At 31.9% G+C, this 16,761-nt stretch overlaps 1 protein-coding gene across 1 annotated transcript; it reads right to left on the minus strand.

Moving 5' to 3' along the window:
• Nucleotides 1–14,012: 14,012 nt before the first annotated feature.
• Nucleotides 14,013–15,052, minus strand: LOC137709882 (protein LURP-one-related 17-like). Its single transcript, XM_068448862.1, has 2 exons — nucleotides 14,771–15,052; nucleotides 14,013–14,408 (listed from the first exon to the last, which is right to left on the minus strand). Exons 1-2 carry the CDS (start codon nucleotides 15,050–15,052, stop codon nucleotides 14,013–14,015), a joined length of 678 nt encoding a protein of 225 aa, XP_068304963.1.
• Between the last annotated feature and the right edge of the window lie 1,709 nt (nucleotides 15,053–16,761).

Raw genomic sequence — 16,761 nt, forward strand, 5'->3', positions numbered from 1 at the left:
TTAACACTACGTTTGGATGAGGGAAATAAACTTGAAATTTGGATTAAAGTTGAAATTTATAAATTGACATGCACAAATTCCCTTGTTTAGATTCATAAATATAGAAATTTAGAATTTCTAGTGGAAAAAAAAATTGAATTTGGGACCTCCAATTCCAAAGTTTAAATTCTATGTAAATAGGAGCCATTTTCCAATTTCTATGATTGAGAGTTTAAAAATAACAAATTCCGTATTCACTTCCATTGTTCTTTTAGGTTAACCAAACAAGAAAATTCACAAATTCTAGGAAATAAAATCCCGACATTTCGATTTCCGTCATTTTAAAATTCCTTAGTAATCTTAAATTTCTTCATCCAGACATAATGTAAATGAACTAAAGTCCCTGTTCAAAAACCATCCCCTAACATTACCTCCTAAATTATAACCAATATTAATTATATCATAAGCACTTCAAAAGTTGAGTTAATTATAAATGTTAATTTTTTGTGATTTGTTGTTATATAGTTGTGTTAATTTTTTCGGCAAAATATTATTGTTAATTAAATTCTCACTTTAATTTTTTGAGAATCCAAATATTTTGCCATATTGCACTTAGAATTAGATTGCATATAATCTTACATGATATTGATGAAATGTCCAACAAGTAATGTTGGTGATGAAATAGATGATTTGAATAAGTTATTTGACACTCTTGACCTAAGATGGGAGAGCTTGGCTGGATTGGAATGTGGGTTTCAGTATAAGAAAACAGGGCTTATGTGACGACATATATTTGTCACAGAAAGATCAAATGCGTCACATTTGATGATGTATTTTCAGCGTCATTGCGAGCGTCATTGATGAGGTGTCATTGAAAGTATATTTGACGACATTTTAGCCCCCCATTAATTGATTCAAATACCGGATTCAAAGAGATATATGACGAAGTAAGTGTCACAAAAAACAAAATTTAGTGACATATAAATTCTACAAATTCGTCACATATAATATAGGTAAATGAGGCTAATATTGTCACCTATTTCTTTGATATGTGAGCCATGGTGTGTCACATATGTCAAAATCATATACCCATTTGTTTCCAATATGTGATGAACCAATTACCATATATTTCTTGTTTCATAATTTGAAATTAGAATTCCTAACAAATTTAATGTGTACTTCAGTTAATCACATATTTATTAATCAAGACCTTAATCACATAAGTCAAATACATACACCAAGTGACATTTCAAAACCTAACATTAACATCCACAAAACTAACAAGTATCAGTGGGATACACTTATGGTCTCCCGTGTCAACTTAACAGCAACTTAACACCTCTAGACATTGAGGTGCTAACAAAAAAAGTCTACCCTGTGCTATTTGTCTACCCCGGACTTGCAGCAAAAAACTTAACCTTTAATCGTGCGATGACATCTTGGTTCTCATTTTGCAAATCCATTGCGCTCTCAGCTCGTCGTTCTTCTTTTATGGAGCTCTTATAAACATAACTAGACACTTCGTCAATTTTATTCAACTAGCATGCAAGAAAAGTCAATTAAAAAGATAAATGCTAAAGAAGGAGAACATGTATACTAGAATGACAGAGGTAGGAGGACTTAACATGTAGGTTGTGAGAACTCATATTTTTAATTTTACATATTAAACCCTAGTGGTATGGATATCTATTCATGCATTTCCATTAGGTTAGTACATCTCCTGCAAACATTGTGATAAGCCTTCAGTATTCGTATTATGATGGCACATGTATACCAAATGTCGGATCCTAATGCTACGTAGCCATGCGTCAATTCCATTAGTGTTCAACATGTTTGGTTTATCCCATTTTGGATCACAAACAAAAGAGTCAACCCAACAACTCTTACCAAAAATTGGTATCCAAGGCCAACACATCTGAATATTCAATTTGAGGAAAGAAACATCCAAAACCAATTCTCAGTCTCGGCTGATAAACTCTATGAATGAATATAGATGGATTATCAGAACAATAACTTTTGAACAAATTACAACACATCTCCATGGTTTCTAATAGTTATATTACCAATCATAACCTTAGTCAAACTCAAGTTGTCGACCTTTTGATCACTGGATTTACAGGAATGCTCCATTGTTGGTGGGAAAAATATCTTACTAAACAATCCAGAAATGAAATAAAAAATGCAGTTAAAAGAGATGAAGAATGAACACCTATTTTCGATGAACGTATCGTAAGAGGAGTCCCAGATGTGGTCAACACATTACTTTTCACTACCATAGAACATTTCATAGGGACACCTAGTAATGTCACCTCCAAGATTCATGGCCAACTCAGTAACTTAAGATGTCCAACCCTAAGCGATTTTAAGTGGTACAAAGATGTTTTCATATCCAGAGTCATGCTTAGAGAAGATAGTAATCAACCATTTTGGAAAGAAAAAAATCATTAATGGATTACTAAATTTATTTGCCCATAAAATCAAAACGTTTTAGTTAATGAAGAAGGTAGCATACCATATAATACCCATACTCATGGAAATATTAGTAATATTATCCAGAAAGAAGGATTGAAATGTGTATTGATATGAAAAATACAAAACAAGTCAACAAGGACAAGTCAATAGCCAAATACGAATTAGGAACATTTTAAGAACAATAAGGATTACCTCCTATTGCTCCATCCAACAAAAAGAAAAAAAATCAGAAGCCTACAATAGATACCTATACCCAAATAGGTACTCCAGTAGGAGACACCCCAAACATAACAAATTCAAAAATAAGAATTTTCAAACAAATAAATTTTACAAGAAACCCAAGTCTAGCAAGTGGAAGAGGAAACCCTCAGGAAAACTCCACTCCAAAAATCAAGAACAAAAAGGGAATTGCTAAAGTGTGGCAAATTTGGTCATTATGTAAATAAATGTAGAGTCAAGGAAACAATAAACCAGTTGAAAATCTCTAAAGAAGAGACCCAGTTAATCCAAGTCTTAGAACTCAGAGATACAGACCATAGTCAATCCGAAGATGATTTAGGTTCGTCTTCTTCCAGTCAATCCTTAAGTAGTCTCTCATCGCCTGACATGAAGATAGGATGTATAGATGCTTGTTGTAACAAAATTTCAATCCTCAATAAACAAGAAGATCTTCTTATCAAGTTAATCAGCAAAGTAGATGACCCTGAATTAAAATCATTTTATCTCAAGAAATTAAAGAAGCTAGTCTTTTAAGAAGAAGCCAGTACTAGTCAACCCCAAGTAACCCCAAAAATCAGTCTTATTACAACTCAGGAAAGGTTTAGTAAAACTAAGAAGGAAATTACAGTCAAGGATTTACAAAGAGAAGTCAATAAAATAAAAGTAGAAATTAAGTTTCTAAAATCAGAAAACTCAGAAATTCGTTCACAGCTCAGTAGCATTCAAACACATGAGTTTCTTAGGGAAAATGACATCCAATCCCCATCAGATGAAGAACAAAATAATTCTTCATCCGATCAACAATCAGAACCAAAAGAAAATTCAACACATAACTTAGTGTTAGGATTATTACAAAAAATTAGGATCTAGAAATGGTATTCTAAAGTAAAAATAATAATTGAAGACTTCCGGTTAGAAACCATTGCTTTGATCGATTCAGGTGTGGACTTGAATTGTATTCAGGAATGACTAATCCCCACAAAATATTTTTATAAATCAATAGAAATCCTTAGTGCAGCAAACCAGTCCCCAATGCAATTAAAATATGAAATCCCAAAAGCACATGTTTGCCAAGATAATGTTTGTTTCCAAACACCATTTGTTTTGATAAAAAAAACATTTCAGACCCAGTCATTTTAGGGCTCCCCTTCATAGCTCTCCTATATCATTTTAGGGTTCATCATAACCGCATAACCACAACAATGTTAGGTCAAAAAATCACATTTGAATTCTGCACGGAAACAGATCTCAAAAAATTAAGACAATTACAAAAACATAGTATCTCAAAAACCATCAATCTAGTCACCAAAAAATCACAACAAATTAATTTCTTAAAAGAAGAAATTAATTACAAAATAATTGAAGAACAATTAACAAACAAATCTTTTTTACAAAACATTGACAACTTTCAAAAGAAACTTATTAATGAAATTTGTTCTGACATTCTGAATGCTTTTTGGCACAGAAAGAAACATATTGTTAAACTTCCTTACAATAAGGAATTTGATGAAAAGAAATACCAACAAAAGCCAGGCTAATTCAAATGAGCCAAGAATTCATGGAATTCTGCAAAACAAAAATTCAAGAACTTCACAATAAAGGAATAATCATGAAAAGTAAATCGCCCTGGTCTTGTCTTGCTTTTTATGTCCAGAAAAACGCTGAATTATAAAGAGAAACTCCTCGATTAGTCATTAATTACAAACATCTTAATGAAGTCTTGGAATGGATACGGTATCCAATTCCTAACAAAAGAGATTTAATTAAGAGAATTAGTCAAGTTGTAATCTTCTCAAAATTCGACATGAAGTCTGGATTTTGGCAAATTCAAATTCATGATGATGATGATAAATACAACTGCATTTGTCACTCATTTCGATCATTATGAATGGAATGTAATGCCATTCATGTTTAAAAACGCACCCAGCGAATTTCAGAACATCATGAACGAAATATTTAATCAATACAATCATTTCTCAATTGTTTTTATTGACGATGTTTTCATTTATTCCAAATCGATAGATGAGTATTGGAAACACTTAAATATGTTTGTTAGGATAATTAAGTCAAATGGATTAGTTGTCTCAACAACCAAAATTAAGTTATTCCAGACCAAAATTAGGTTTTTAGGATACAATATTCACCAGTCAACCATTCAGCCAATAGATAGAGTAATTCAATTTGCAAATAAATTACCAGATGAAATTAATGACAAAACCCAATTACAGAGATTTCTAGGATCTTTAAATTATGTTGCAAAATTTGATCTACATCTTAGGCAACAATGCAAACCTTTGTTTGATCGTCTAAAAGAAAATCCCTTGTCATGGTCTAATACTTATTCTTCCATAGTCAAACAGATCAAGTCACATCTTAAGACCTTGCCCTGTCTTGGCATTCCATCTCCTAATTCATTCAAAATCATTGAAACTGATGCCTCTAAAATTGGTTACGGGGGTATTCTCAAACATTCAATTTCTTCTGGATCTCCCGAACAAATTGTTTGTTTCCATTCAGGAGTATGGAATCCAGCACAAAGTAATTATAGTACTATTAAGAAAGAAATGTCATATGTAGTATTATGTATTAGTAAATTTCAAGATGATTTATTAAATCAAAAGTTTTTAGTTAGAGTCGATTGCAAATATGCAAAACATGTTTTTACAAAAAGATGTTCAAAACATTGCATCAAAACAGATTTTTGCATGATGGCAAGCTATATTAAATATTTTTTTTATTTTGAAATCGAATACATCAAAGGAAGTCAAAATTGCATCCATGATTTCCTAACCAGAGAATTTTTGTAGGGGAAGAATGATAGTGAGAAGACCTGACCAGATGAAGCTTCTAGCCACTCTTCGTCGGCCTTAGCCATTACCAACTATTTCACTCCCTTATGTTCAACAATAGGAAACCTTAGGCCAAATTACCAATCACCACGTCCCAATTACTAAACGGCATTAGTCAGTCAATATGATCTTTATTCAACCCCTACATACCAATCATCATCATCCCAACCAGTCAGTTATACTAAAACATCACTATATATCAAGAAAAATCCCAATGAATACCTTTTTAGCATCATTTTCAATCTCAATCAGGAACAAGCACCAGAAAAATTAGCAAAAACCAGCTTTCCACCTAATTTCCATTATCACCCTATAGCACCACACAAAACACTGAAATATTTTCAAGCCATTCTCAGCGAAACAGAGTCCATCTCTATCAAATAACTTTACAGTCAAACACATGAAAACAAAATTCTTTACCATTCTCTTTACATTTGCTAGTTTTTGACTGAAACAGATTGGGGAATCCCCCTTTACAAAAGCAAACGTCTTCACACTCAATATGTCTAAATACCCAATAACCATTATAATTATTTTGATTACATCGATGCTTGGACTAACATCTTTCTTCATCAGACAGAAGATTTAAGTCATTCATGGTTCATCAATTTTGGCAAAAGTTTCAACTTAAATTTTACAGCATGGTTTCGAAAATGGTGGTCAATTCATAGGTCAATAGCCAGACGAGCTTATGCAGGTTCTCTTTACCAGTTTTCAACAAAAATTTGACAGAAGCAGGTTCAATTATAGAATTACACTTCTCCCATTATTCATGGCCAAATACAAAGTCTCGTGGATCTTGAAGTGGAATTATGAAGTTGAAATCAGTGAAATCAAAAGAGTTAGATCAGTCAAGTGATGGGATACATTCAACCATCAGAGGGTCATTAGTTTGGTTCTCTCTGAATTTCCTATTACGCATCTTCCAGTCATCCCAGCACAGCCAATAATGCTAGCCATTCTAGCTTAATCATTATCGAACATTAGTGCATCCTCATCCCTCAAAGGAACAGTCAAGTCTCCCAAATCATCAGGCTCAAAGAAGAATAATGCCACTCAGCTCCAAGATTTAGCCCAACAATTACTTACAGAAGTAGCGATGCTCCACACTGAAGAAGAAGAAGCTTCAGACTACGAATCTTGAGATGTGTCCTCACAGCAACTAGCCAATTCGATAAGTCAACAAATATAGTCAGCCAAGTTGGTTGACTGCCAGAATTCGCAAAACCCTTTTTGCGTAAAACCATGTGAACACACTTAATTACCATGTGAAAACTCAATCATCATGTGAACACTACGACAATTGCCATGTGAATATTCAATCATCTTCCCAAAACACTATATGAAGTGTCTAGACAATATTTGCATCAATAATTCCAACAAAGCATGGAATCATTCAGTCATCCACCCATTCCACAGCAAAAGCAACAATAATTCCAACAAGTTCACTATTCATCAACAGTAAAAGTAAGTCATCATCCATCATGTAGTTCAACAGTAAAAGCAATCAATCATCTAAGTCTCTTTTCCAAGTCTATAAGAAGAGGACTCAAAGGAAGGAGACATCAAGTTAATTTCTACATCTTTTCTTATTCAAAATTTCTTTGGGTTCACACTGTATTCAAGAAAACCAAATTGTAAACAATTTAAATTCTCAAATGTCAAGGATGCTTGCGTGCACCAATATCTTTTTCACCAATCAATTTCTTATTTGCTGACTCAATCGTTAGTAAATTAATTGTAAGTCCCAGTGTATGTTTTGCAATAAAACTTGTTTTCAAATTATAATTGCATCATTATTTTGAATTCATTATTTTCATTATGAATATTTTCATAATGGCATAAAATTCTTACTCACAGTTAATTCATAGAATATCTCAAATTCATGGAAAACATAGATGAATTCTTCATTCGGTTTTTCTTATTCATTTATAATAGTTGATTTCATGATTTATTCAATCCTGGCTATCCACCACATCAAATATCTAGTTTATCCAATTCACATGATTTGCATCATTATTGCCCTCATCATTACCATTAGTTCCACTTAGTTCCGCCTCATCATTTGGTGTGTGTGTGTGTGTAGATGTCTCACACACATCTTTAATTGTATAACTATTTCACATTTACGATGAAATTTATGAGCGTGACATCACTAAGTACGCATGAGAGGCTTTCAGCATTCTATAGTCTTTGTTTATCGCAGGTAATCACTTGAAGAACCCAACAATGCTGGCTTTTTTACGTAGTCAAAATCAATTTTGTTCATGTAGCATTGAAGGCCAGCATTAATTGTATCTATGTTCTACACACGAAGAAATGGTCACTCGCACATAAACACATGCAAGCTATTGGGAACAAAAGTGTAATAAATAGTATAATTTATTACCGAAATTATTAATCATAAGCCCTAAAAGAGATGGTTGGGCAAAGTGTACTTCTTTGTCATATCTTTGATTATGACCTGTCCTTCTTGTTTATCACTTTATTTTTTATGATTTTCAATTCCTAAATGAAGTTTGAGATGTATGGTTTGGCCAAAGCTTTATAACGCACATGAGCACCTAGTTTATTCCTTATTGTAAATAGGGTTGTAAAATAGATTTGCATTTGTATGTAAATTGTATTGCCTATGATATATATTTAGAACTTTCTACAAATTTTATAAGGTTTTGAAACCTGCAACATCACACAAGCACCCTGACTAGTAAAGACTAATGAGTAGTAGATTTTTTCTAGGGATTTTATCACAAATGGTCCCTCAATTTGACCCAGCCAATCAAGATGGTTCTTAAAATTGAAAATTGATCAATGTTGTCCCTAAAAATGGGTAGTGCAAATCAATGTTGTCCTTCCGTTTGAATTCCGTTATAAATCTGTAAGTGTGCTAATGTGACACTTCATTAGATGATGACAGTGCAGAAACATGGCACTGTGGGACCTACATATTTGATGATGTGGGAAATAAAAATAGTTAAATATTAAATATCAATTTAAAAAAAAAAAAAAAAAATTGGCTCTGCCCACCTTCTCCGGGGACCTAAACATGAAGTTAGGCAACGGCTGTTTCTGGGGTTAGGGTTCAGAGAACGACAATTTTTGGGTTTGGGGTCTCTTCCACTTTCCCAATTCTGGATTTTAAATTTTGGGTTTCCAAATTTTTATCGGGGGTTTCTTGTTTCCTTTGAAGAATGGAATCAGATATCATTGAAAGTCTTGCTTCTTTGGATTTGATTGATGATGATGAGATCCATGGTTGTCCGATTCACCAGTTTGTTTCATTTACCTCGGAGGCTATGACGAAATTGTTAAAGACCCAAACTTTTAAAGCATCCCCAATCTTAAAAATCATCATTTTTGTTAGACCTGGCAATTTATTACACGACCCGTTAACACGACACGTAAACGACACGAAAATAACGGGTTTCGGGTCAACACGATAACTAATCGGGTCATTATCGGGTCACACGATAATAACCCGTTAATAACGGGTCCTTAACAGGTTTACACGAGAGTGACACGCGGGTAACCTGTTTCGACACGATAAGAAAAATGCTATTTTGATGATTTTAATTTTTTAAACTACTAAAAAAAACTTACTATAAAATGCAATAGATATAATGAATATGTATATATTGTTCATTAATTATTATTCTATATAAATTTTAAAATTTAAGTTTTATTTATTTATTTATTTTTATAGTATATTATAGGCAAAGATTGAGATTAAAAATCATAAAATACATTAAAAATAAAAATATCAAGTAATTTAAAAATACCAAAAACATAAAAAAATTATAATAATTAATTTCCCGCCTAATATTTCAAAAGTTTCATCCATTTCCCACCTAATGTTTGGGAAATTTTGCAACCTATATCCATCCATTTCCCGCCTAATGTTTAACCCAAAGAAAAATAATAACCAGCTTTTCTTTTTTTTTGTTTTATCTCTTATAACATTTTAACTTGAATAAAAATAAAATACGTAATAAAAAACATAAATGTAATTTTATTATTAAATATCATCACATACTAATTGAAACATAGTCTAATTAACACTTAAAATATATAAATAATTAATATATTTATTCCAAGTCATCAAAACGATAAGATTCATTAACGCTTAAGGTTTATTTATACTTTCATTAAGTATAACATCAATTCGTATCCCATCAAAATGATGAAAGTATGAATAAACTCTTAAGTGTTATTGAATTTATCGTTTTGACGGGACACGTATCCTACAAAACTAATTTCAACAATCCAACCGTCAAACTTGTTTATACATGCTTCGAGATCGCATACTCCAAAAATTGCAAAAAACAAATATTCAGAGATGAAGTAATGAGACAAAACTTTTCAACGGTTATAAACGAAAAATCACGATTTAACGGTTATTTTAACTCCGATTTTGATGATTTTTTACAGCTACACTTCTTGACCTTATATGAATACAATGAATGGATTCGATCTTCAATTTAAAATATTTACACTAGTGGATACCACAAAATCTTATGTTATACTTAATTAAAGTATAAATAAACTCTTAAGTGTTAGTTAATGTATCGTTTTGATGGGATACGCATCCTATGAAACTAATTTCAATGATCCAACCGTCAAACTTGTTTATACATGTTTCGAGATCGCATACACCAAAAATTGCAAAAAACAAACATCCAGAGATCAAGTAACAAGACAAAACTTTTCGACGGTTATAAATGAAAAATCACGATTTAACGGTTATTTTAACTTTGATTTTGATGATTTTTTACAGCTACACTCCTTGACCTTATATAAATACAATGAATGAATTCGATCTTCAATTTAAAATATTACACTAGTGGATACCACAAAATCTTATGTTATACTTGATGAAAGTATAAATAAACTCTTAAGTGTTAGTGAATCTATCGTTTTGATGGGATACGCATCTTAGAAACTAATTTCAACGATCCAACTGTTAAACTTGTTTATATATGCTTCAAGATCGCATACGCCAAAAATTGCAAAAAACAAACATTCAGAGATCAAGTAATAAGACAAAACTTTTCGACGATTATAAACAAAAAATCACGATTTAACGGTTATTTTAACTCCGATTTTGATGATTTTTTACAACTACACTCATTGACCCTAAACAAATACAATGAATGAATTCGATCTTCTATCTAAAATATTTACACTAGCGGATACCACAAAATCTTATATTATACTTGATGAAAGTATAAATAAATTCTTAAGTGTTAGTGAATCTATCGTTTTGATGTGATACGCATCCTACGAAACTAATTTCAACGATCCAACCGTCAAAATTGTTTATATATGCTTCGAGATCGCATACGCCAAAAATTGCAAAAAACAAACATTCAGAGATCAAGTAATGAGACAAAACTTTTCGACGGTTATAAACGAAAAATCACGATTTAACGGTTATTGTAACTCCGATTTTGATGATTTTTTACAGCTACACTCCTTGACCCTAAACAAATACAATGAATGAATTCGATCTTCTATTTAAAATATTTACAGTAGTGGATACCACAAAATCTTATGTTATACTTGATGAAAGTATAAATAAACTCTTAAGTGTTAGTGAATCTATCGTTTTGATGTGATACGCATCCTACGAAACTAATTTCAACGATCTAACCGTCAAACTTGTTTATATATGCTTTGAGATCGCATACGCCAAAAATTACAAAAAACAAACATTCAGAGATCAAGTAATGAGACAAAACTTTTCGACGGTTATAAAAGAAAAATCACGATTTAACGGTTATTATAACTCCGATTTTGATGATTTTTTACAGCTACACTCCTTGATCCTAAATGAATACAATGAATGAATTCGATCTTCAATTTAAAATATTTCCACTAGTGGATACCACAAAATCTTATGTTATACTTGATGAAAGTATAAATAAACTCTTAAGTGTTAGTGAATCTATCGTTTTGATGGGATACACATCCTATGAAACTAATTTCAACGATCCAACCATCAAACTTGTTTATATATGCTTCAAGATCGCATACGCCAAAAATTGCAAAAAAAAAACATTCAGAGATCAAGTAATAAGACAAAACTTTTCGACGGTTATACATGAAAAATCACGATTTAACGGTTATTTTAACTCCGATTTTGATGTTTTTTAACAGCTACACTCCTTAACCCTAAACAAATACAATGAATGAATTCGATCTTCAATTTAAAATATTTACACTAGTGAATACCACAAAATCTTATGTTATACTTGATGAAAGTATAAATAAACTCTTAAGTGTTAGTGAATCTATCGTTTTGATGTGATACGCATCCTACGAAACTAATTTCAACGATCCAACCGTCAAACTTGTTTATATATGCTTCGAGATCGCATACGCCAAAAATTGTAGAAAACAAACATTCAAAGATCAAGTAATGAGACAAAACTTTTCGATGGTTATAAACGAAAAATCACGATTTAACGGTTATTGTAACTCCTATTTTGATGATTTTTTACAGCTACACTCCTTGATCCTAAATGAATACAAAGAATGAATTCGATCTTCAATTTAAAATATTTACACTAGTGGATACCACAAAATCTTATGTTAATACAATGAATGAATTCGATCTTCAATTTAAAATATTTACACTAGTGGATACCACAAAATCTTATGTTATACTTGATGAAAGTATAAATAAACTCTTAAGTGTTAGTGAATCTATCGTTTTGATGGGATATGCATCCTACGAAACTAATTTCAACGATCCAACCGTCAAACTTGTTTATATATGCTTCGAGATCGCATAAGCCAAAAATTGCAAAAAAACAAACATTCAGAGATCAAGTAATGAGACAAAATTTTTCGACGGTTATAAACGAAAAATTACGATTTAACGGTTATTTTAACTCCGATTTTGATGATTTTTTACAGCTACACTCATTGACCCTATATGAATAAAATGAATGAATTCGATCTTCAATTTAAAATATTTACACTAGTGGATACCATAAAATCTTATGTTATACTTGATGAAAGTATAAATAAGTGTAGATTTTTAAAACCCTCCAAATCTCATGAACAATGTTATTTATTTGAGTGAAAAATTAATAATAAGAAGTGTGAAAAATGTAATCACTCGTAATGAAAAGCTTTACAACTTTCATTAAGGGGTCAACTCCGAAATTTAGTATGTATATACTAATTTAGTATTATGTTTTACATTTTTTTGGGTCAAATTATGTTTTTCTTTTCATTTTATTGATTTAAAATATAATTTTCTTAACGGGTAACGGGTCGGGTCATATTACCTGATAATATTAACGGGTTGATTTCGGGTCGGGTCATATTACCCGTTTACTTTAACAGGTATTACACGACACGACCCGTTAAGCTATCGGGTATGACACGAAAACGACACGAACACGAAAAACACGACATGAATGCCAGGTCTAATTTTTGTAATGGGTTTATGTGTTTTTCCAAGCCTTATACTCTTCCACCACTCACAGATTAGGAAGCAGGAAGGAAGGGGGTGAGATGGACGGAGTGGGAAAGAAGGGTGAGGATCGATGGGTTGGTAAGGGTGGGGCTCACAATATTTTTGTTTTTTTTTTTTTTTGCCAACAAAACATTTAAATTTTTAAATATTTGGTAAGGATGGGATCCCAATGTCCCACGTTAGCATACTAACAGATTTTTAACGGAATTCAAACATAATGATGATATTGATTTGCATCACCCATATTTTCAGGGTGACATAGATTTATTTTCAATTTTAGGGACCATCTTGATTGAGTGGATCAATTTCAAGAACCATTTGTGATAAAACCTTTTTTTATAATACTAGTGATATTACTATTTTAATCTACTCTAGAGAAATGAGATGTTTTGAACCCAAAACTTAATGAGCTAAAAAAGAAAATCCTAACCAATAGGAAAAAAAAACACTTACCTAATGAGTAATAGATTCAGTTTAATTCTATGTTTACATATATAAAGATTCTAGTAATATATTCTAGGAACTTTAATGAAAAGCTCTCGGTACTGTTTACTTTAACGTAAAACTATATTTTTACACTAAAAAATCAATCTTGGTACTATTCACTTTACCCTTTATTTTGTTTTTATCGTTAAAACTCAAAGTTTTTTTTAATCATTTTCATTAGTTTTCCTTATATTCTATACGTAATTTGATATATTGCGTAACTACAGATATTCAGACTTGAGTTGACGAACAACCATTACAACAATACCAATATTCGTAATTTGACAACATAAAACTTTAAGTATGCATGGGATATGGATAATAGGCATCCACATAATGTTTATCATGCCAAATAGTAGTATTGTCGGTCGTTGATTCTTTTTCAATGGTTGGTCTCATTTGACAACATATATACCAGCTCAGATGCAAGAGATAATTCTGTGATTAAACTATAATTTGTTGAGATTTGCAGACATATAACTCATCAGTAGTAATTACACGGAGCCTGTATGAAAATTAACCTAAGAAAACAACTGATCTAATACTAATACAAGAGCCATTGCAAATCCAGAATCAAAGCCATGATGCACAATCAAATGAAAAACATCTACCCCATAAGAAACACCTCCAATATTTGCTTCTTTTTTCTTGATCTCAGCTACCACATTCCTCGACTCATCTGATACCTTGCATGATCTGTGCGTGTAAGAACCTTCAATCACATATGCATGTCTTTTGTGACCACATGTCTCGCGATACACATAGGCAAGTAGACTACTGGGATTGGTATTTAGCATGTTCATGTTCTTCCTCACGTAAAACGTTGGCCTACTTTTTGATGCTGCGGTTGCTCTTTTTGTGCAACAACCGCCAGTTTCCCCTTCGTGCACAAACCAACCATCAACGAGACTAAGCTTCTGACAAACAAAAGTTATTAAACAGTCAAAATAAAACAAAGTTGGTTTTTATTTTTTTCTTTTATTATAAACTACATATTTGTTACTTTATGAGTTTATATAAGCTTGAAAAATATTCTCTGTTTTTTTGCCAGACAGTCTAGCAACATAAAATTCTGCATCTTATGTTGCAAGGCTCAATCTGAGTAATTGATCAAGTTGATTTAAGAGTTAGATTTAATATATACACACTCATCATTAGATTTGATGTCAAAGGTGAAAAATAACCAAAATGTGTTTTTAATATTTTAAACTCTTGACGTCAAAACGCACTGTAAGTGTATACATATGATTATGATATACAAAATTGGTAATATATTTACCTTTCGGCGACGCATTGTGAGGACAGATTTTCCAGAGCCATCCATCAGAATGACTTCCTCAGGATGTCCGACGTAGTTGTCCACCCGATAAACGAGATCTCCATTGGAATCGATGACCGTGAACCCTTTACAGCTAATTAGAAGGGATTTTCTCCACACTGTTAATGATGCGCAGGCCCCGGAAGTACAACCATCAGTGGCCTTGTATTCTTGGTGATCATGTTGTTCTTGATGATTATGGACGGACCTAGACAAAGATTTCAACAAAGGAACAGACTTCATGATTTCTCTCTCTCTCTCTCTCTCTCAGCTAATGGTAAACCTTAAGCAGGTTAAGGAAGCAGATATTTATATATAGCCTGAGAACGTTTGAGATATCGGTCTTACTAGTATTACAAAAATTCTTTGTTTCGTATAGAAGAGCTGTGTGTATATATAGGTAATCACGCAATATTATATTATACATTTTGGGGCGGGGAATTTTAAATGTATAATTGTATTGTATACATCTATTGCATGAAACTTAAAACTTTGTCGTATCATATTGGTCGTCATAAGCATGACACGAGTGAGAATCTGGGTATTCCAATGTATAAAATATATTGTGAAAGTGACAACTTGCCAGAAAAGTCATTGCTGGTTTCCTAGAGACACTTTGATGGGATTAAATCATATACTAATTGGTAATCAGCATAAACGATGTGTCTTGATTAGCATAAAAAAGGTAACACGTATATGTTTTCTTAAGTGGTCTCCGATCTTCCAACTTTTCTCTTCTTTTGATTGAAGAGTTAGGTTTGTGTTTATTTAATCGGACAATCATAAGCACGAGACAATGAGGGGAACCACAAAAGTTATGGAGGAAGCAGCAGCATGCAGGGAGGGGTGAAATCGTGAAACCCAAGAACATTGCTCAAGTTATCTCCGTGACCATTCATTCAAATTAGGGTATGTAGTCTACACACATTTTATTTTTATTTTTTACGTACCCTTAGTTGTCAGATCAAATAATTTCAAGAAAATCAAATTATATAAATTAAAAAAAAATGTGTGAAAGATAAAAAGGAAAGTATATGGATAGCATCACCCTCAAAAACTATATACCCAACAACATGAAAATGATTTTCACAAACTCTTTTTTTCCTCAACACAATTCTATATATTTTTTACTTTTAGTTTGAGGAAATCAAATGAAAGAAATACATGACATAAATAAACAGAGCATGTAAAGGAAAATATAAGCGTCCAAAAATCTTTTCATTGTATTAAAATTTCATTTCAGCGTATCCACCACTCGATGTGTCAAGTATATCACTTAGGTAGCCTTTTTTTTTCAAAGTAAATTTTGTAAAAAAAAATTAAGCGAGATTAGTTTTTCATCAACAGTGTCATAATAACAATACTTCCAAGTGCTCGTATTCAATAAGAGAATGCATTGTAGAAATAACCATAGTTTACTGCTTATCTGATGAATTTTGATCCAATATACATTTTACTATTTGGGCCATGAAAAGCAGAAATGTACAAAGAAAAGAAACACAAAATAAAAACTAGAAACCAAAAACTATTTTAAGTTATTTTCACTTTCAAAATTTTATTTTCATTTATTCTTCTTTATTTTCTCCCTTAACCGTTCCTCAACGTTCATTTCCCCATATATACTTTCCTTCTATCTCAACCCTCAAGCACATAAACTAATAACCAAAACCTAAAAACAAAAAGGTTATCATACGGGTCCTTAGTGCATTACAAGTTTTGCCATGTTTTTTTTATTATTGACTTATATTGACCAAGTATCTATATCATGAATCACATGGAAAAGTCACAACATATGTATGTAAGAATTGCGTACACTAAGTTCCACAGCAATTTTTTAATTTTTTTTTCTTTTAAAGATTTGAAAACCAAATAATTTGCACATGCCATTAACGAACAAAATCTGTTCATTTTGTGCATGAGTAATGTGGTTCACTGTTTATTTAATTCACAAA

Source organism: Pyrus communis, chromosome 12 (genome assembly GCF_963583255.1).
Source record: "Pyrus communis chromosome 12, drPyrComm1.1, whole genome shotgun sequence".
NCBI classification, from domain to species: Eukaryota; Viridiplantae; Streptophyta; class Magnoliopsida; order Rosales; family Rosaceae; genus Pyrus; species Pyrus communis.